The 21,523-nt window shown below is 37.4% G+C and overlaps 1 protein-coding gene across 1 annotated transcript in view; it reads left to right on the forward strand.

Moving 5' to 3' along the window:
* The first annotated feature begins 4,261 nt into the window (after positions 1–4,261).
* The window catches only part of LOC107756803 (glutamine--fructose-6-phosphate aminotransferase [isomerizing] 2-like), a 19,657-nt gene continuing 2,395 nt past the window's right edge, over positions 4,262–21,523 (forward strand). The window contains exons 1-18 of the mRNA XM_016574078.1: positions 4,262–4,377; positions 5,215–5,322; positions 5,624–5,719; positions 5,809–5,934; positions 7,748–7,806; positions 9,583–9,717; positions 11,972–12,033; positions 14,539–14,618; positions 15,636–15,753; positions 15,987–16,150; positions 17,238–17,333; positions 17,633–17,730; positions 18,047–18,167; positions 18,649–18,806; positions 19,725–19,839; positions 19,941–20,068; positions 20,168–20,335; positions 20,418–20,579. Coding sequence (XP_016429564.1) covers positions 4,371–4,377; positions 5,215–5,322; positions 5,624–5,719; positions 5,809–5,934; positions 7,748–7,806; positions 9,583–9,717; positions 11,972–12,033; positions 14,539–14,618; positions 15,636–15,753; positions 15,987–16,150; positions 17,238–17,333; positions 17,633–17,730; positions 18,047–18,167; positions 18,649–18,806; positions 19,725–19,839; positions 19,941–20,068; positions 20,168–20,335; positions 20,418–20,579 — 2,001 coding nt within the window. The 5' untranslated portion in view covers positions 4,262–4,370. The remainder of the gene's footprint in view (positions 4,378–5,214; positions 5,323–5,623; positions 5,720–5,808; positions 5,935–7,747; positions 7,807–9,582; positions 9,718–11,971; positions 12,034–14,538; positions 14,619–15,635; positions 15,754–15,986; positions 16,151–17,237; positions 17,334–17,632; positions 17,731–18,046; positions 18,168–18,648; positions 18,807–19,724; positions 19,840–19,940; positions 20,069–20,167; positions 20,336–20,417; positions 20,580–21,523) is intronic.

Consider the following 21,523-nt stretch of genomic DNA (forward strand, 5'->3'; position numbering starts at 1 on the left):
TGCACATCTTGTCAGTAAAGGCGCTCCTGTGATTAGTAGTAAGTCTCCAGCACGTGCTTTCAGATGGAGCGGCATTTACTACACAGAGCCTTAGTTCACTGACAAGCTACACAAAATAGTGTTCAAAATCGGCAATGAATTGCCTGCAATTTTTAACACTATTTTGTGTAGCTTGTCGGTGAACTACGGCTCTGTGTAGTAAATGCCACTCCATCTGATTGCACATGCTGGAGATTTACTTTTAATCACAGGAGTGGCTTTACTGACGAGATGCGCATTAAAATCGCATTCGATTTTTTGCACAGCCCTACTAGAAAGTTCCCTTTCATGGGAACTTCGAACTGCGTCCTCTAGGGGTCGCTATGGGGAACGCCTCGTCGTGAACCGTGTCTGAAGCATACATTGAAAAAACACCAACTCGTTGGCCGGCGACAGCCATGACGTCACTACCGGTGCGACTATAGTATAAATAGGCGCCGGGAGGTGTGCTCCCGGCGCCTATTTATACTGTAGTCGCACCGGTAGTGACGTCATGGCTGTCGCCGGCCAACGAGTTGGTGTTTTTTCAATGTATGCTTCTGACACGGGTCACGACGAGGCGTTCCCCATAGCGACCCCTAGAGGACGCAGTGTCTCGTTCCCTACTCAGGGAACCATGGTTACATAAGTAACCTGAGACGTTTAATTTGATATTACAAAGTGCACATTATGAAAGTACGTAAATGCACTTAAAGGGATAGTTCAACAGCTCTGTCATTAATTACTCCCTCTCATGTTGTTCCAAACCTGAAAGGCATTTATCTTTGGAACACTAAGATATTTTTTTTATGAAATCCAAGAGCTTTCTGACCCTGCATAGACAGCAATGGAACTACCACGTTCAAGGCCCAGAAATGTAGTAAGAACATCGTTAAAATAGTTCATATGACATCAGTGCTTCAACTGCAATGTTATGGAGCTACAAGAATACTTTTTGTGCACAAAGAAAACAAAAACAACAACTTTATTAAACATGTTGTCACATGTACTATTGTAACAGTAGGCGCGTTTCCATTACAGATTTGCGCAAAACTTTGGCGATATTTTATAAATGTCGATACAAAAGTATTGCGAAATGACGGTGTTTACATTAACTAATGTTATGAGACTTAAACGTAACCTTTTGCCTCTCGCGATAAGTCATGGCAACGGATTTTGGTGGGATTTTGGCTATATTTATTCAAAGGAGGCTTATGCGTGTATCTTTACAGAAGCAGCAAAGAGAGCCACTTCAGAAACGTGGTTTCTAAACCCGTGGTTTACGTGGCTGAAATAAACCATAGCCTGTATAAAAACATAAACGCAAGCATTGAGTGGCCGCAATCAGCTTCAGTGACCGTATCAGAGCCACACTGCACCGCAGACGTGTGCAGTGTAAATTGTCTAAGCATTAATGGCAGGGAAAGCCCCTTATACTGGAGCGCGGCCACTTATGAAGTGTTTCTTGGAGGTTATAGTACATTGAAGAATGATCATATGACTTTTTACATACGCCATGTGACCTGTAAATGCGAAAAAGCCGTTTCCATTGCAGTTTTGCGAATTATTCCTTTTTCGCATTGCCTGAAAAACCACCTCATGCGAGCGTAAAAACTTTTTTGCGATATATGGGCGTTTTTGTGAAATTGACGCGTTTCCATTAGACGTATTTTCAATTCGCAATTTCAATTTGCACAATTTGAAGGGTAATGGAAACGCGCCTAATGTCCTTACTACCTTTTTGGGCCTTGAACGTGTCAGTTGTGTTGTTGTTTATGCAGGGTTAGAAAACTCAGATTTCATCAAAAATATCTTAATTTGTGTTCTGAAGATGAGCGAAGATCTTACAGGTTTGGAATGACATGAGGGTGAGTAATTAATGACAGAACTTACATTTTTGGGTGAACTATCCCTTTAAGTGCTTTCAGTTTGCTCATAATTAAGGTTTTAAATAAAATTTAAAGATTTGAAGCAGGCTACAATACAAGTGCATATTTAATACAATTATACTTTTTTTTCCACAAGGGATATGACCTCCCTGGGTCGCTGTGATTTTGCCAAGTAAGACATGTTCCTGGATCAACATCTTTTGTTAAAAAATATAGACTAAACCCATTCCCTACCCCTAAACCTAACCCTACCCATAATTTATTCCTAAAATCAGTGGGAAATGATAGCCGATTAACAAGGGTGTAGAAGCACCTAACCCTGATCGTAAGCCTAAAACAGATATTTCCTGAAAAGTTATCCCTTAATTCTGATTGGTTAATTGGAATGTTGTTCCAGGATCAACAAGGATCAAATAATTTTTTTTTACCAACGGAGGCACGAGAGCTCAGCTGTCCCCCGGCCCTTCTCTATCACCTAGCGTTTGTACTTGCATCAGCAGATTCGGCACATTCGCGATAGAAAAGCGGCGCTTTCCAACTTAAAGGCAGAGTAAGCGATTTCTGGTAGCCAATGTTGATATTTGATATACACCAAAACAAACATGTGTCGCTCGGCTCGGCTAATGTCCGTCCCATGCACTGAAAGCTCTCTCCTCCACATCACGAGTATACACGCCCCTTATTGCTGATTGGCTACAAGTTTGTTTTGCAATTCGGCCCAAATCAGTTTTCTAAAGTGTTTTTGAAAATACCCTGCCTTTAAAGTGAAAAAGTGACGTGACATGTGGCCAAGTATGGTGACCCATACTCGGAATTAGTGCTCTGCATTTATCCCATCCAAAGTGCGCACACACACACAGCAGTGAACACACACACACACACCGTGAACACACACCCCGGAGCAGTGGGCAGCCATTTTTGCTGCGGCGCCCGGGGAGCAGTTGGGGGTTCGGTGCCTTGCTCAAGGACACCTCAGTCGTGGTATTGAAGGTGGAAGAAAGCGCTGTACATTCACTCCCCCCACCTACAATCCCTGCCGGTACGAGACTCGAATCCACAACCTTTGGGTTACGAGTCTGACTCTCTAACCATTAGGCCACGACTTCCCCCATGAATTGATTCACTGAAATGAATTGTGAATTTTATTAACATTAAATCGTCCTCCTCCCATTTTCATCTCAAAATTTTGGGGAAGCTGTGCCTCCCCTGCCTCCCCCGTTGAGCGGCCACTGAATGGGAGTAAATAAATACCTGCTTCCATGTGCACATATAGTGTAAATTCTTCACATTAACTTTTAAGGAGCAGCAACGCAACCATTAATGCCAGTGGTTTTTAAATTAAGTGCTTAACAAACACATATGGGTGTGGTGTCCACGTACTTTTGGCTATATAGCATTTAGGCTACAGTATATGGGCAAGTGAGACTTGTCACACTGGAATGTATAGCATTTATGGCAAGTTTGTAATATCTATAATTAGCTCTATTCAAAAACAATAGAAGCGTGTGGTTTGTCCTAATTTACTTAGGAGTGTAAATATGTGAATACTCGCCTGTGTTCATATCTATTTTTTTTACTAATTTATTCATTTATATAGCATATACATACATATATGTTATATTATATTAAATACTTACTTAAGGTTGTTACTAATAAAACAACCATTTTTTAAATCTTTGCTCGTTCCTCCATTTTAAAGACACAATTTGGATAAACAAATTTTCTCTATGTGACACAGCACACAGCCTGTGTCTGGCGTATTTACACAGTCAATAGTCTGTAATAACATATAAGGAAAACTAGTCTTATAAACATAAAACATGACCAAAAACAGGAATCCTTTATGGAACGATATTCCGGACAATTTTCAAAAGGAATAGCAAATTGTATTTTCAATTGCGTTTTCAATATGTGGACGCATAAATTGTGACATAATCCAAATGCAATTGCAAATCCTGCATTACCGTTTGCATTTTCGCTTTGGCGAACGCACAGTGACTGCCAAATTTCAAATGAAAAACCAAAGTCCATTTGCAACTGTATTTCCCATGTCTTAGGAGTTACGAGCCTGTCATATTTTTCCAGCTGTTAGCAGAGGATAATCGCTCATTTAGGGTAAAAAAGACATAATTATGTATTGTGCCAAGAAGGTTGCACTGTCTATTCGTTCACAACGCAATTGAAAATACAATTTGCAATTCCTTTTGAAAATTGTCCGGAACATCGTTCCATAATCCTTAGTATCAAGCATGAAATTAAAGTCACAGTCCTCTCAATCAGCCAGCGGTGGGCGGGGCTGACGTTGCCTTGGTAACCAGAGGTGGAGCAGGTTTTAAGTTATAAATCCGGGCGGCTGTTTGTAATTCCTTTTCGAAGTCTTTGGATCATATTGCGACTGGCTCCGCTCCGCTTCACCACCAGACCCTTCAAAACATCTTCAGCTTGAAAGAAAACACTTGAACGATGTGCGGTAAGTTCAGCTTGTTATTATTATTTCTTTACAGAAATAGGAATACTGTAAATGATTCGCTTTGATAAGGTATCCTATTTCTCATAATGTCATAACAATCATACTTAATATTGTTATGGCATGTATTAAACTATCTGTCCCTGTGTGTGTGAACGTGAATTATAGTCAGATGTCATGCCAACGTAAATATTTGGTTGGTCTGGTCATCATTCACTGGAGTTGTGACAGATGAAGTGAGTGACAGATCCGGTTTGTAGCGCGACAGTTAGCAGCACACTCTGCGTTTTAAGACACATCTTAAATACAATCGGGATCCACCACTTTCATCTGGCGACGTGGCTGATTCCAAATGTTAAATGAACTCTATCACTTTGTCTGTCACCCAGAGATTTATGATAAACTCCCTGGCCTCAAAGTAATTAAGCAATCTCTTATTGCGACTATTGTGGTGATTAATAAAAAAAAAGATTTATAAGTTGTTTTAATGAGCACATTAGCACAATATTTACTGTTATTGTATTATTATTATTTAATATGACCTAAGCCGAAGTTTATAATTGCAAAGTTCTATCTATCTATCTATCTATCTATCTGGTTTAGTTTGTATCTAGTTTGTCTATCAATGTTTTCCATCCTTTAGTTAATAGGTTTATCTGAATCCTTCACTGTGTTTTATTGTATTTTAATGTCTTCATGTGATTGATATGCTTAGAGTTTTTGACATTCAGTCTGTAAACCTTTTCTTGGGATGTTAACTGGGTCACTTTAAAAACCTAGTGTCTTCATAAACGATTCGTATACTGCACTCTCCAAGCCTTGTTACCTTGTACCCGGCAGGAATTTTCGCCTACCTGAATTACAGAGTGCCACAGACGAGGAGGGATATCTTTCAGACCCTCATAAAGGGACTTCAAAGGCTGGAGTACAGGGGTTATGACTCTGCAGGTAAGACTGCCACTCCCACCTCTGTGAGGGTAATGTCACTGTGTTCCGCAGGTAACAGATACGGCTCAAGACGTGAACAGTGGCCTCGTTTCTTAGATTTTGGCAGCAGAGTGTCAATTCTTCCACTGATGTAGCTGAAGCAGTCAGTCGATACTTGTGTGAAGGGGATTATTGTGCCGTTAATCTTGTTTTTTGCATGCTGAGCCCTCATCATGTTTATCAAGAGTTTTAAATAGAGATAAAGTAACTGAGTGACCGAGTATGATGCTGTTCTTTGCTGAAAATTGTGCTTTTTGGTCAGGTGTTGCAGTAGATGGCTCAGGTAAAGATCATGCTGCTAGTATCAGCCTCTATAAGAAGACAGGGAAGGTGAAAGCTCTCGATGAAGAGATCTACAGTATGTTATCCCACTTCATTATCAATCTTCTTTCTTTTTTCTTTAAAGTGTTTCTTTAATGATTCATTCTCTCCGATTTGTATTATCAGAGAACAACTCCATCGATTTCGAGGCAGAACTGGACACACACTTTGGCATTGCACACACTCGCTGGGCCACGCATGGAGAGCCCAGTCCTCTCAACAGCCACCCTCACCGATCTGACAAGAACAATGGTAAAACATAAAGCGACATGGGAGACAACACAAATTAACTGACCTTATGATGGTCATCTGGTTTATATCCAGTCATTAGTAAACCAGCTGGGGTTGCCGTCAGTTTATGAGCTCTTTGTCCAGAAAAGACAGGACTGGGTAGCCGACACAGGCTTTAAAGCCATTAGGTTGTGTTTGTAAATGAAAAGCTAGCGAAGGCCATAATGCTGTGAATGACGGTTCAGATGTGAAAGTTCGCCTCTGAAAATAAACACCTAAGTAGGGGGTAGAAACAGACAGCAGGAGGTTCCTCTCGCCACACAGTTTGGTGTGCTACTGATTTTGGATCAGCTTTCTCCTTTAAAGTCAGTTCAGTTCGAAAGTTTTATTTTTAGTTTACATTTTTTTATATTTTGCCTGATGATTATGTTATCCAGCTGGATTTCAGAATGATTCAAAGAGCATCTGTACAAAGCAGCATTACATAGTTAGCTACATTTGATTAGTGACTTATAAGTTGCAAAATTTTACTTTTGAACTTTTATTTGAATCTTTTTAAATTCATTTTGAAAAGCACATTTTTATTGTAGTCTCAGACTTTTCGACCCCACTGTAAAATAATACAGCCCTTTGTACACAGGTAACAGGTAAAAGGAAATTATTCTTCATGATTCAGTATAATTGTCAAAATTTTGGACAACCCTAATGATTTATTAATAATCCAATAGCATTTCGGGCAGCGCTCCTGATCTGAGTTCGGATCCTGGCTCATGATCCTTTCTGATCCCGTCCATCTCTTTCTCTCTCCCACTTTGATTTCTGTCTACTCTCCACTATTATTTTAAATGAGGGCATTATATTCAAAAAATGATTAACCAAATCAGTTTTATTTTTTATCTTCTTAAAAGCCACAACCCTTTACCCAAAGCTCTGAACAGTCTGGAAATTCTCTCAGCCAACTTTATTAGGTGCATCCTGGGATGCTTTTCCAGTATTATTGAATGATTTCACTTGTATGCTGAACACATTTACTGCTTTTTCCAATTTGTTTATGAAAAAAAAAGAAATTTAAATTCTTAAATAGGCACAATTTATATTTTTCTGCTGTACATTCTGCACTATAAAGTGGTGTACTGTAGTATTACACTTTTGCACAGCATTAAATTATAAGCCTGTAGGTCTTTAAGATCATGAGGAAAATGTGGGTGTGTCTACACGTTTTTACCACTATTGTGCTTTCAATGAGGACAAATAGCTTTGTATAATATCACCTATATAAAATTACTACACCACACAAAGTTCAACAGTCAAATAGACATTCTTCAAGCCTGTTTCATTTTGAAATAGAAAGCATGTAGGCCTAAATCCGTGAACAGCTTGTGAAAGCATCAGCAATTGTTGTGTATCAACTATTATACATGTTAAATATGACATACAGCAATTTTTGCAGTTGAGAAAGTCATAAAGTGAAATGCGACCCAACCTGTTATACTGTTACATTGTAGTACATGTGTACAAGAATGCATAACATGCTTTGTCTCAGATACCTTTCTAATTTTGGCATTTGTGATGATTTAAGTGGTGGGCTTTCTTGCAGGGTTTCACAATTACAATTTTTTACATTACAATGAAACACACCTAAACCAGCTAATCAAGGTCTTCAGGATTATCAGGTTGAGACAGGTTAGAACTTCCTTCATTTTCAGAAAGCCCTCTAGGAACGGGATTGGAGAGCCCTGTATAATTTGTATTTTTTCTTATGTTTTTTCACCCAAGTTCTCATTCATGAATTAATTTTGAATTTATTCATCCTTCTCTATATGTTTCTCTCCAGAATTTGTTGTCATCCACAACGGCATCATCACAAATTACAAGGAGCTGAAGAAGTACCTGGTAAGCAGTATTTTATTGACCTCTTTTCTAGAGCCCCTGCCATGCCATCCATTTTACTTTATTGATTTGAATGTGAAAAGCGGGTGCTACATACCAGAATAGAACCAGAACAAATGCGGGTTTGCTAAAACAATGCCTTAAAGAGTTGTTTGGTTGCTGGTTAACATTATCTAATAGCCTAAACAGCCTAATTTGTATTAGTGGAAAAGGAAAGTCGTTTCAGTCATTCCATTTTTTAATGAAACATTAATTTATCAAATTAAGACAAGGAACATATATTAAAGAAATAATTCACCCAAAAATCTAAATTCTGTCATTAATTACTCTCCCTCATGTCGTTTCAAACCTTCGTTCATCTTCGGAACACAAATTAAGATGTTTTTGGTGAAATCCGAGAGCTCTCTGACCCTCCATAGACAGTCACAGCAAAGGTACTACCACAGTCAAGGCACAGAAACATTGTAAGGATGAGAATTCTTTTTATGCACAAAGAAAACAAAAAGAACAACTTTATTCAACGATTTCTTCTCTCCCGGGACAGTCCTCTGCCATTATCGAGAGTCGCATTCACCACGATGCATGCATGTGATGCTGCTGACGAAGAACACACATGCGCTGCGCCTTGTTTACGAGCAGAAGAATGCACACGCATGCGTCATGGTACTCTCCATAATGGCGGTGGACTGTCCGGGGATCGTTGAATAAAATCATAATTTTTGGTTTCTTAGCGCACAAAAAGTATTCTCGTAGCTTCGTAAAATTACGGTTGAACCACTGATGTTACACGGACTATTTTAACTATGTCCTCACTACGTTTCTGGGCCTGGGAATATTTCAGTTGCATTGCTGTCTATGCAGGGTCAGAAAGCTCTCGGATTTCAGCAAAAATATCTTAATTTGTGTTCCGAAGATGAACAAAGGTCTTACGGTTTTGGAATGACATGAGGGTGAGTAATTAATGACAGAATTTTCATTTTTGGGTGAACTATCCCTTTAAGAACTTGAATACAGTATAGTCAAATTATATTAATTAACAAACAGAAACATAAAACCACATCGAACTAGAATGGAATTTTGTCAGTTTGGATTTCATGATGATTGTAAAGGTGCGATTGTATCAGTAAAATTTTGGTGAAATTTTGTGGGCAAAAAAAGTCACTTTCAAACCAAGCAGCTTTCTCTTGGTCAACATACTGTAGCAATTATGTGTGGCTTATTTGACCCCATTGCGAAATCTGCATGGGAATATCTTTGACCCTCACGTGAAATACCCAGTCGCACAGATTCCTAATGAAATTACTGGATTTCGCTCGCAAATATTTGCAGAACAACAATAACTATGCTTGATACGTGCAGTGCATAGTCGAGACATAAACAGCAAATGTCACAAGCCTGGTCTCCTTAGGTCATAACTTAGGTGATAATCATTTGTTAGGGAATGGACTTTAATAGTACAAAGTATAGAAAATAAGTAATTGTTTATGACATAAATTGTCTTTTTTTTTTTCATTTTATAGATTGCGACTTTCTTATATGGCGTACACTACTTTATTTATTGTTAGTAACATCACATCTAGTAGTTTGTTGCACAGTATCCCATAATACTACATTTATAAGCAATGAGGAATCATTCAAAACTAATATGTTTAGTATTCCACTTCCTCTCTCTTTCACTTTCCTTTATCTCTGATTCCTTTTCCACAAAAGAAAAACATGTTTTGTTTTGCCGCTGCTTGTGTCTGTAACCATGGCTTTTCCATCCCAACCCATTGATAGGTTTCCAAAGGCTACGATTTTGAGTCTGACACAGACACAGAGGTCATCCCTAAGTTGATCAAGTATCTCTATGACAACCGCGAGAACGATTATGTGTCCTTCTCCACCCTAGTTGAGCGCGTCATTCAACAGCTGGTAAGCATCACGAGTGTGTACGTGTGTGTGTGTGTGTGAGTGTGTGTGTTTGGGGTGAGGGGGTGGTCTTACTCACATGCCTCTGGGAACCCTGGCTCGGATTGTGAAAGTTAAAGGCCAGTTCTTGCTCATTTTCAGCCCTCTTACAAACAAGGAAAAGAAGTTCAGAAGTACTGCTCTGTTTGAGAGGTAGTTACATGTTTTTTGCCATGATAGTTGTAGTGAGTCTCTCAAAGTTCTCACAGATAAATCAAGTAAGGCATAAAAAACTTTACAAAAACTTATGCAATTATTCTCTTCTTTAGCTTGCTTCCCTGTATTTTAATTAATTTTTCTCGTCGTCGATAAATTGATCACGTAGTCAAAGTTTGGTCTTCCTCATTTTCAGTTATATATCCAATAGCTACGTTTATCAGCACAAAATGGCGTGTCAAACGGCTGTTCCTCGTCTCCAGGTGACTGATATTACCTAGATTTTCAAATGTGGACAGCTGGACCTTGTTTTATGATTCATTGTCAGCACCTTTGGACGACTCTTATGGCCATAATATCCTCTGCTGGGAAGTTCAGCTCTATCCAAACATTGTTCAGTGACGTTGTATGAGCGAAGGAGGTGCCCTTTGAGATATTCTTGACAGGAATGTAGTCTTTATCATAGGTTTATAAAACACCCTGCCTTCCTATCAGCATAATGACTCTCTACATCTCTACCAGACTCTCTATGTTTTATGGCTTCTTCTGTAAATTGATACACTAAATTTTGATTGCTCTCTATCTAAACTGCTCTGGCAGCCATCTTAGCAATGGAAGGCTGTGAGATAAAAGGATGATAACATTTAAGGTGTGCAGTTGTGTCTTATGGGGCGGCTATAGGTTTCTAAGCAACCTCCACAGCCAAGGACATTAACTGACCTGCTTTGAAAGAGACAAGAGAGGAGAAACAAGTCTTACCGAGGCTAATTTAAAACAGGCATGGGCGTTTTGTGCATTTAGCTTTGCAAAGACACACTTAAAATAAAGGTTCCTGTTAGAATTAAAAGGGAACAAAGTGTTTTAAAGCCTGAGGCCAGAGGAAACTTGTTAGGTTACAATTAATACTTTTTTTAAATAATGTTTCCTAATATTTTCTTAGGAAAACATCTATGTACTGGTGCTCTACAGAAATCAGCAGTAAATACACTGATCTAAAGAACCTAGTGCTGAATCTCAAAAAGAACGTCATATTTCACTTCAAAATGAGCAGAAAATAAGAAATAATTTGCTATATAAAGTAAATTAAGCATATTTGTTTGTTGTTTTCAAGACAGTTAAGCACATTTCCCCCACAATTCTTATAATTGTAATGCAAAATAATTAGAAATTATTTAAATGAATTTTTCATATTTGATAATTGATATGTGAAATATTAAATATGTAGTATGTTAAATATATTTATATATCAGGACTGCATTTATACACGCACTTAAAGTATTCTGAATAATTATAACAAAATATTATAACACTGATAATGTTAGAAATGTCGGTGATCACCAAATCAGCATACTAAAATGATTTCTGAAGGATCATGTGACACTGAAGACTAGAGTAGTGACTACTCAATTCAGCTTTGACATCACAAGAATAAATGACATTTTAAAACATACAGTATATAAATAGGAAACAGTTACTGTAAATTGAAATAATATTTTGCAATAATGTTATTTTTAATGTATTTTTACACAAATAAATTCAGCCTTGGTGAGCATAAGAGATTTCTTTTTTAAAAACATTAAAACTTCGGAATGGTAGTGTGTATATACTGTGTGTGTGTGTGTGTATTGATAGAGCAATTAAGTAAAGGCTGCATGCTTGTAAGCACGCAGTGAGTCGTGTATCGGTGTGTTTGGGTTATACTGTATATGTGTGGACTGGAGTGTGTGTGCTTTCCTCTGGGCAGCGAGAGAGTCAGGAGAGTTTCAGTGAGGAGGTAGGGGCAAATATGAGTTCCCTCAGCACACAGAGAGGGCCCCTATTCCCCTTAGTTCAACCCTCACTGTGGGGCTCTGTTCCTCTCAGCTCCCTGGTGCCCCCTCCACCTCTCCAGGCCTGATCCTGCACTGCGCTCCTGAGGGGGGCTGACGAAGAAACGCGAGACCCTACCTTTGCCCGTTCAACAGAATGATGATGTTTCCATTTAGATCTGTATAATAGCTATTCCTGTGCCTCACCAACGAACATTTGTCTCATTCACTGTTTTTTCTCTATCTTCCCTAAGGAAGGGGCATTTGCTCTGGTTTTCAAAAGCATTCATTTCCCAGGAGAGGCCGTTGCCACCAGGTCAGTAAGAGCTATGGTTTCTCTGAACTGTAACACACTCAAGTTTCCTTGTTCCCTTCTTGCTCTTTCTGTCTTCTGAGATGAACCTTTTCCCAATATTTCTCTACGTGCCAGTGAACAGGAGCCAGAAGGTTACAATCCGCTGTCGGCAGATAAGATTTATGATGTTTAGTTACAATCTGTGCATTTAAGGACAAGGAACTAAGATTCTTACAAAGCTGTGCCTGTCCAGGAATCAGGGATTTAACAAAGGTGTTTATGAAGGGTTATTTCAACATGCTTGGTTGGTACGCTGACCCTGTATATATAATTTTGGGTCGATTGAAGCCAAGACCGAAGTTAAGTATTCCCATCTGCCTGTCGCTGATTGTGAATGAATGTGTTTTTGGTTTTGGTCAGTTCTGTCCTGCTGTGAAGAGAACATTTTAAGACAGGCCATGTTGCAAGACCCATCAGTGTGGGTTGCTGCATAGACACTAAAAAATGCTTTTGTTTTTTTTTGCACCATCTAAGAAACTTTTTGGAAAGTTATTCATGGAACCTTTGAGGGGGGATGTTGCTTTGAATGTGCTCACAGCGTTTGCTAAGGGCTTTACAAACTCTTTGATGCCAAGGACCCCCAAATATAATCCAGGATTGAGTGTGATATTATAAAGTCAATGTATTTACAGTTATATTGTCATTTTTCTAAAGCAAATTGCTAAAATATTATTAAAATTGTATGTTTTCATGCTGTTCCAAAAATGAAATGACTTCTATAGAATACAGGAGAAGATATCTTAGAAGAATCTTCTGTGAAAGTTAATGGCTCTAAAACAACATTGACCCCATTGGCTTTTTTTGAATGGAATAAAACACACAGAAGTAATGAGGGTGAGTAAATGATGACGGTTTAAATTTTTAGATAAGCTAACCCTTTAATTAAGACATTAACTTAATTTGATAGCCCTAAAGAATTGTAAAATAAAGAAAAATTCATGGACCCACTAGAGTCAAAGTGGTAACTTTTACAAGTACCACTCACATTCAGTGAATTATTGATATTATTGTTAGCTAAAGATATAATCGTTCTCACACACACACACACACACGTTTTTGTGAATTGTGGGGATATTCCATAGGCGTAATGGTTTTTATTCTGTACAAACTGTATGTGCTATTGCCCTACACCAACCCTACCCCTTACAGGAAACTTTGTGCATTTTTACTTTCTCAAAAAGAAACTCACTCTGTATGATTTATAAGCCTTTTGAAAAATAGGGACATGGGGTAATATCCTCATAAATCACCTTCTCCTTGTAATACCTATATCATACCCATGTCATTATACAAATTTGTGTCCTCATATGTCACAAAAACGTACACGCGCGCACACACACACACACAATTATTGTTTTCATTAATTGGAATAAAATATAAATATTAGATGAAAATAAATGGAATGAACGGAAATGCTTCTTTGGTAACTAACTTTAAATAAATGTACTCAAATTTTTAAAAATGAAATTAAAATTAATTAAATATAAAAATAAAAATGACAAAAGAACATACCAAAAAAAAATAGAATTAAAATGAAAACTGATATATAAAAATATAAAAATACTGAAATATAAAAATAAAAGTGAATTCTAATTTTTTATAAATACTATAATGGTTTATAATTAATACTAAAACTACACTGTAAACTCAAAATGTAGTCAGTCTTAAAACTGAAAAATGTATTCAGTCTTAAATCCTAAATTCCAAGGTTCTTGTTCATATGCTCTTTGAAGAATCCATCTGAAAGAATGGAATAGCAGTATCACATCACTTCCATTTTCCCTTACTTCCTGTCTCACCTTCATTTGATTATTATTTGACTACACGTGACCCCAAAGCAAAATCATTTTTAAAAGTGTGCTGTTGTGTTTTTGTTTATTAATAAATCTTTTAGGTGGTCCAGATTTAGAATCCAAAATACACTTCACGGGATGGTGAACATTTAGCTTGCTATGCACACTGAAATGCAACTGCCCAACCAGTTCAAACAAAGCAAGCACTGAGAAAGCGCTCCAGTGTGAATCCATTTGGCACGTCAGCATAAGGGACTGTGGGGCTGCGCCAAGCAAGATAGGTGGTGCATGCGAAGGACAGGTCTGAAATATTTCCTCAAACAGATGGGAGGGGGGCAGACCTTAACAAGGATATGAAATAGAGAGAGCACGAAAAACCACTCCTCAACACAGGTGTCTTGTTTACAGCAGTGCTACGCTAACACCGTTCACTCAGCCAATGGAAGAGCAGAGCCACTGCACATTAAAACTAGGGCAAAGTTCAGCAGGTGTGCTGTTGTTCCATAAACACAACAAAAGAATCTTTTTTTTATGTGACATGTTTTTTTTTGTTTTTTTTTGCGTAAAAGGAGATTAAATGTCTTGAAAGACCTTATCTTTTGTCTGTTTTTACACACACAAAGCATGCTTTGCATAAGTAGTCAATAGAAAATGTATCCTTTTTTTTAAACAGGAGGGGCAGCCCGCTGCTCATCGGTGTGCGCAGTCAATATGAGCTTTCCACAGAGCAGATCCCTGTCCAGTACAACTGCAGTAAGTCCAGCTCACGTCATCCCTACTTCTCATCCACCTATACATCTCCCCAAACCTGTTCTGCTCCGTAGAAGTGAGTTTGTTATTTCACACTATACAGCCAAGATGTATGTGAACACTCAAACACCACACGCATACTACATGTGTTTGTCGAACATTGCATTCAAAAGCATTTGCATCAACAGGGAGTAGGACCTCTTCTAGGTTTCAGGGTCAGTATATGTTTTTTTTTTTTTAATTAACATTTTTATTCAGCAAGGATGCAGTAAATTGATCAAACGTTTCAGAAAATACTTTTTGTAATGTTACAAAAGATTTCTGTTCTTTTCAATAGCTGGGATTTGCTCCCATTTAGAAACAAGAGCATCAGTGCAATTCGTTCCAAATGTGTTCACTGTCATGCTGGAAAAGAATAGACCCCCTAAAAACTATTGCCACAAAGTCCGAAAGCCACAGTTCTCTAGAATGGAAGTGTATGCTGTAACATTTAGATTTGTCTCAACCGGAATTGAGGAAACTAACCAAACCGTTAATTAGAAGGAGGTGTCACATACTTTTGGCCACATAGTTTTGCCACAAAAGCCAAGAATGCACTCAGGGCGCTGTCAGGATTAGAAAAAGGACAAAAGGCAGCATTGCTGTCAAGGCGTGTGGCATCCAGCCCAAAACTGACTTCTGACAATACAGTGCTACAATGCTTTATGTATATGAACGTATTGTAAAATAACAAAAGGATGATTATATAGGGAACATATAAAATACACTGTTGTAAAGTGAATATTTTAATTGGTTTTAAACATTTAAAGATGTTTTTATTAAGTAAACGTATCTAATTTTTGATTTCAGTTTAAATGATTTTTATTAATATTTTAACTGTATGCTAACAGAAAAGTCAGTTAATTGTATGATATTAAATCGCCTGATTTTGTTTTTTGCTTTAAGCAATAATTCTCTGTTAATATTTCACCGATTTTTATAGATGTTAAGAAGTGTGCTTTTCTTTTCTTTTTCCTCTAGGTAATTCCAGGACAGATGAACAGGAGAAAAACGTACTGAACCGAAGGGGCAGCACCAATGCCTTGCACTCAGTTCATGACAGACTGGCGGTGGAGTTTTACTTTGCCTCTGATGCTAGGTAACACACATATTATTACACTGTAGAATCTTGAGCATTCGACAGTGTAATATTCACATTAACATTAACATTAAGAAACCTAAAGATTGCAGACGTCCAGTTTAAACGGAAATAAAATTGTATAAATATAATGTCAGCTCAGCAATGCACCCTGCTGGCCACATAACCTCATTACACACGTGATTGCGATAGTAAAACTAAAATATGTGTTTACTTTGATTTTTCTCTCTCAGTGCCATTATTGAGCACACCAACAAGGTGATTTATCTGGAGGATGATGATATTGCTGTAGTGGTGGAGGGGAAGTTGTATGTGCACCGTATTAAGCGTACAGCAGGCGAAGACCCAGTCCGTGTCATTCAGACCCTACAGATGGAGCTCCAGCAGATCATGAAAGGTCCCAGATACAGTAACACCACCGAAACAACATTCAAAGTGATAGTTCACCCAAAAATGAACATTTCATTTACTCACCCTCATGTTGTTCCAAATTTGTTTGAACTGAAGATATTTTGAAGAATGTTGGTTAATGGCTAGTTGCTGGTAGCCATTGACTTCCATAGTATTTTTTGTCCATGCTATGGAGATTAATGGCTACCAGTAACTGTTTGGTTACAAATATTCTTCAGAATATCTTTTGGAACAGCTTGGGGGTGAGTAAATGATGACAGAATTTAACACCTGACCACGGAGTAATTCAAGAAATGATTAGTAAATAAAATTGAAGAAATGAAAATAAAACATAAAATATTATTTTAAAAAACAAATATTTCATTCAAGATATGTACATATTAGTGCTGTGAAATTAATCGCATCCAAAATAAAAGTTTTTGTTTACATAATATATGTGTGTGCACTCTGTATGTTTATTATGTATATATAAATACAAACACATGCATGTATATATTTAAGAAAAAATGTTATGTTTTATATTAAATATATTTATATATAATATAAAATATAATAATATAAATATATACATGTAAATATTTTCCAAATATATAATGTATGTGTGTGTATTTATATATATATATATACATAATAAATAAACACAGTACACACACATATATATATATTATGTAAACAAAAACTTTTATTTTGGATGCAATTAATCGTTTGACAGCACTAGTGCATATCAGTCTTTGCATTTCTTTGGGATCAAACCCATAACCTTGGTGTTGCAGGCGCCATGCTCTACGTTTCTGAACATTTTTGACAGATTGTTTTTTGTTCAGCTAAAAATGAATTCTGACACTCACACTGTGCACTAAGTAATATACCAAACCCATTGGCTGTTAGTTTGGCAGTGGAACACAAAAGGAGAAGTTCCAGTCATATTGGCATCTCTGTATCCGTTCTTTTGATCTTTATCTGCAGAGTCTGTGGTTTGATAACAATTACTTTGCATGCCACATGTCACCTTGACTTTCGTATAGTAGTTCAGTGAGTTTTGTTTTTGTGCTCACACTGTTTCATACCTTCAGGTAACTTCAAGGCTTTCATGCAGAAGGAGATCTTTGAGCAGCCTGAATCTGTCGTCAACACCATGAGAGGCAGAATCTGTTTTGACAGCAACACAGGTACAACATGACCTTCCAATTTGCCAAACTGCAAAACTAGAGCCATTCTTAAAGGGATAGTTCACCCAAAAAATTAAAAATTGCTGTTAATTTGCTCACCCTCAGGCCATCCAAGATCTAGGTGACTTTTTTTCTTCAGGCAATACAAAATTAATACTCATGGCTCCTGACAATATATTGAGGTCTTATGAAGAGAAACGATCAGTATAAGCAAGAAACTGAACATTATTTGCAAAAAAGAACGATATAACCAGATCATTTGAGACCAATTTCATTTGTGCTTTCAAATGTGTGCACAGTTATTCTTGGTGGCCTTTCTGACCATCTGAAGGAGATCAAGAGATGCAGACGCTTGATTGTGATTGGCTGTGGAACCAGTTACCATGCAGGAGTGGCAGTACGTTTTTGCATTTTTTGTCTGGATGTATAACCGAGAACAATTTATTGCTTTAAAGATGAAAATGATGAAAGAATGAGATGTTTGTTGCAAATGTGTTTGGTATATGCTATCCATTTTCATTACAAGGCTCTTTGGAAAACATTATTCTGATTGGCAAAGAGTGACATTGAACGGTCAAATTTTTTGTACTGTAAATTGACTGGTAAACTGTATATTGGACTGTTGTCTGTGGTTTATTTCAATGACCAGCTGACTGTACTTTTTCCCTGACTTGAGCACATGATCACAGCATTATCTCTGATTTTCTGTGCAGACACGTCAGATCCTTGAAGAGTTGACTGAGCTTCCTGTTATGGTCGAGTTGGCCAGTGATTTCCTAGACCGCATCACACCCGTTTTCAGAGATGATGTCTGTTTCTTCATCAGCCAGTCAGGTAAAGTGCAGCTTGTTACTGTCAATCGTATGATTTTTATTCCGGAAAGCGTTGATTATAATGACCTTTGAACTGATATGGCACTGCATTACACAACAGTAAGTGCATGAGGTGATACAATCTCCAGATACCCAGATGCCCACAAAACAGAAAAGAACAACAACAACATATCTCAGATATATATCTTTTCCTCCTCTTTCTCCCATAAAAAAAAAGACTACATTTATTTCCTTAGAGGTCTCAAGATGTCTAAAACTTTGCTCAGATGTTTCAGGATGTCAAATTCTGCATTTAAAAGTAAGACTTATATATAAATATGAATGCTAACATTTCTAAATACTCATCAAACTCATAGATTTTATCGAGTAGAGTAAAATACCGTTACTGATGCAGCAGGTTTTTTGGTTGATGACACTAACACGTGCATGTCAATGCTGCTGAAAGCTGTTAGTTTTATATATTGATAATGTCTTTCAATCAGGTGAGACGGCAGACACTCTGATGGCATTACGCTACTGTAAGCAGCGCGGGGCACTGACTGTGGGCGTCACCAACACTGTTGGCAGCTCCATCTGCAGGGAGACCGACTGTGGAGTTCACATCAATGCTGGGCCTGAGGTTGGAGTCGCCAGCACTAAGGTACTGTAGAGCCAAATTGAAATTAACATTTTGGCCTAATCATAATAACAATGATAAAGAATAAATATGTACATACCTGTACATACAATTGTCAATTTGTATATTGTTATTCCCTATTTACTTGTTATAAACCTTTTTATTACCTGTGTTTTTTTGTCCTGTCACTGTCATTCTGTTGCACTGTGGAAGCTTCTGTCACAAAAGCAAATTCCTCGTATGTGTAAACATACATGGCAATAAAGCTCATTCTGATTCTGATATATAATACAGAACATTATTATATTATATTATATTATATTATATTTATTATATTATTGCCATTCAGCGGGTTGGGGTTTGTAATGTTTTTGAAAGAAGTCTTATGTTCACCAAGGCTGGATTTATTTGATCAAAATACAGAACAAAAAACAGTGATATTGTGAACTATTATTGCAATTTGAAATAAGTGTTTTCTATTTTATTACATTTTAAAATAATATAATTTTTTTTGATATGGCAAAGCTGAATTGTTTTTTTTTTTTTGAAGTAGCATTTCATATTATTTTCAATGTTGAAAACAGTTGTGATGCTTAATATTTTTATGGAAACTGTGATACATTTTTTCAGGATTAATTAATGAATAGAAAGTTCAAAAGAGCAGCATTTATTTGTATTAATGTAAAAGTATTAATGCTCACATGTGATAAATTTTATGCATGTTCTGAATAAAACTATTCATTTCTTTAAAAAACGCACTGACCCAAAATTTGTAAACTTAATTATATTATATTATATTATATTATATTATATTATATTATTATTATGTTTGTCTCTCCCCTGTCTTTTGTGTATTTATTTATTAATTTATTAATTAATTAATTTATTTATTTTGTACAATAAATTGCATATTAATTGAGTGTGTCTTGCGATCATCCGCAGGCCTACACTAGTCAGTTTGTGTCTCTGATCATGTTTGGCCTGATGATGAGTGAAGACAGGCTTTCAATGCAGCAGAGAAGACTGGAGATCATCAACGGACTCAAAAAACTTCCAGGTGTGTATTTGACATAATTGCTGTAATTAACTCTGTATTTTTTGCAATAGTTAAATAGTGCTTTGAGATAAAAATTAACTTTGACATTGTCTTCCATTCAGAGCTGATCAAGGAAGTTCTGGCTCTTGATGACCAAATCAAAAGCATTGCAGATGAGCTCCACCATCAGAGGTCTCTATTGGTCATGGGTCGAGGCTATAACTATGCCACCTGCCTAGAGGGGGCACTGGTGAGTATGGTGAAATGTATAGTTGGAGCAGTATAACTGAGCATATAATCAGGTGCGTTGTGTAGTCATTCACACTTTCCTGGTCTTTGTGCCCAGTAGAAAATTAAAGAGATCACATACATGCACTCAGAGGGCATTCTGGCTGGAGAGTTGAAGCACGGCCCATTGGCGTTGATTGACAAGCATATGCCGGTCATCATGGTCATCATGAGAGATGCTTGCTACAAAAAGTGCCACAATGCCTTGGAACAGGTCACAGCCAGACAGGTAACAATCATCACATGTATTCTGAAATATGTCCAATTATTCAACACTTTATGATGACTCATATCTTGTCTATATCTTTTAGGGCCGCCCCATCATCCTATGTTGCCAGGATGACCCAGAGATCAGCAAAATGGCATATAAGACCATTGAACTGCCTCACACAGTGGACTGTCTGCAGGGCATCATCAGTGTCATTCCACTGCAGCTCATATCCTTCCATCTGGCTGTTCTCAGAGGATATGATGTACGTTTACCTTTCCTTTATTATTTATTTATTCCTTTATTAAATGGTTTATATAAAAAAAACTGGCAGTGTCCCACTAACTGGTGTAAAACAACTCGATTTTGGAAAGAATATCAGAAGTATGCAGAAGTACAGTCTGCAGTTTTCACAAAAGCCCTGGAGCTGTCAAAAGTCTGCAGAATGATGTGTTTTGCGTCATTCAGTGGAATTTTGCTGACAAATAAACAGGGATATCTTGATGCATGTCACACAAAGAAGTACACATTGTTTATTTACATATACAGTGCCATGAAAAGATTTTTCCCCCTTCCTGTTTTTTTTTCTTTTTTGCATATTTGTCACACTTAAAAGATTCAGATCATCAAAAAAAAGTATATTACACAAAGATAACCCAGGTAAATACAAAATGCAGTTTTGAAATAATGATTTCATTTATTAAGGGGAAAAAGCTGTCCAAACCTGCCTGGCACTACGTGAAAAAGTAATTGCCCCCTAAATCTAATAACTGGTTGTGCCACCCTTGGCAGCAACAATCAAGCATTTGCGATAACTGGCAATGAGTCTTTCACATCAATGTGGAGGAATATTGGCCCACTCTTCTTTGCAGAATTGTTTTAATTCAGCCACATTGGAGGGTTTTCGAGCATGAAAGGACTGTTTAAGGTCATGCCACAGCATCTCAATCGGATTTAAGTCCGGACTTTGACTTGGCCTCTCCGAAACCTTCATTTTGTTTTTCTTGAGCCATTCAGAGGTGGACTTGCTGGTGTGTTTTGGATCATTGTCCTGCTGCATAACCCAAGTGCACTTGAGCTTGAAGGTCTCAAACTGACGGCTGGACATTCTCCTTCAGGATTTTCTGATAGAGAGCAGAATTCATGGTTCCATCAATTATGGCAAGTCGTCCAGGTTCTGAAGCTGCAAAGCAGCCTCAGACCATCACA

The sequence above is a fragment of the Sinocyclocheilus rhinocerous genome, unplaced genomic scaffold (genome assembly GCF_001515625.1).
Source record: "Sinocyclocheilus rhinocerous isolate Xijiao unplaced genomic scaffold, SAMN03320098_v1.1 scaffold22, whole genome shotgun sequence".
Taxonomy (NCBI): domain Eukaryota; kingdom Metazoa; phylum Chordata; class Actinopteri; order Cypriniformes; family Cyprinidae; genus Sinocyclocheilus; species Sinocyclocheilus rhinocerous.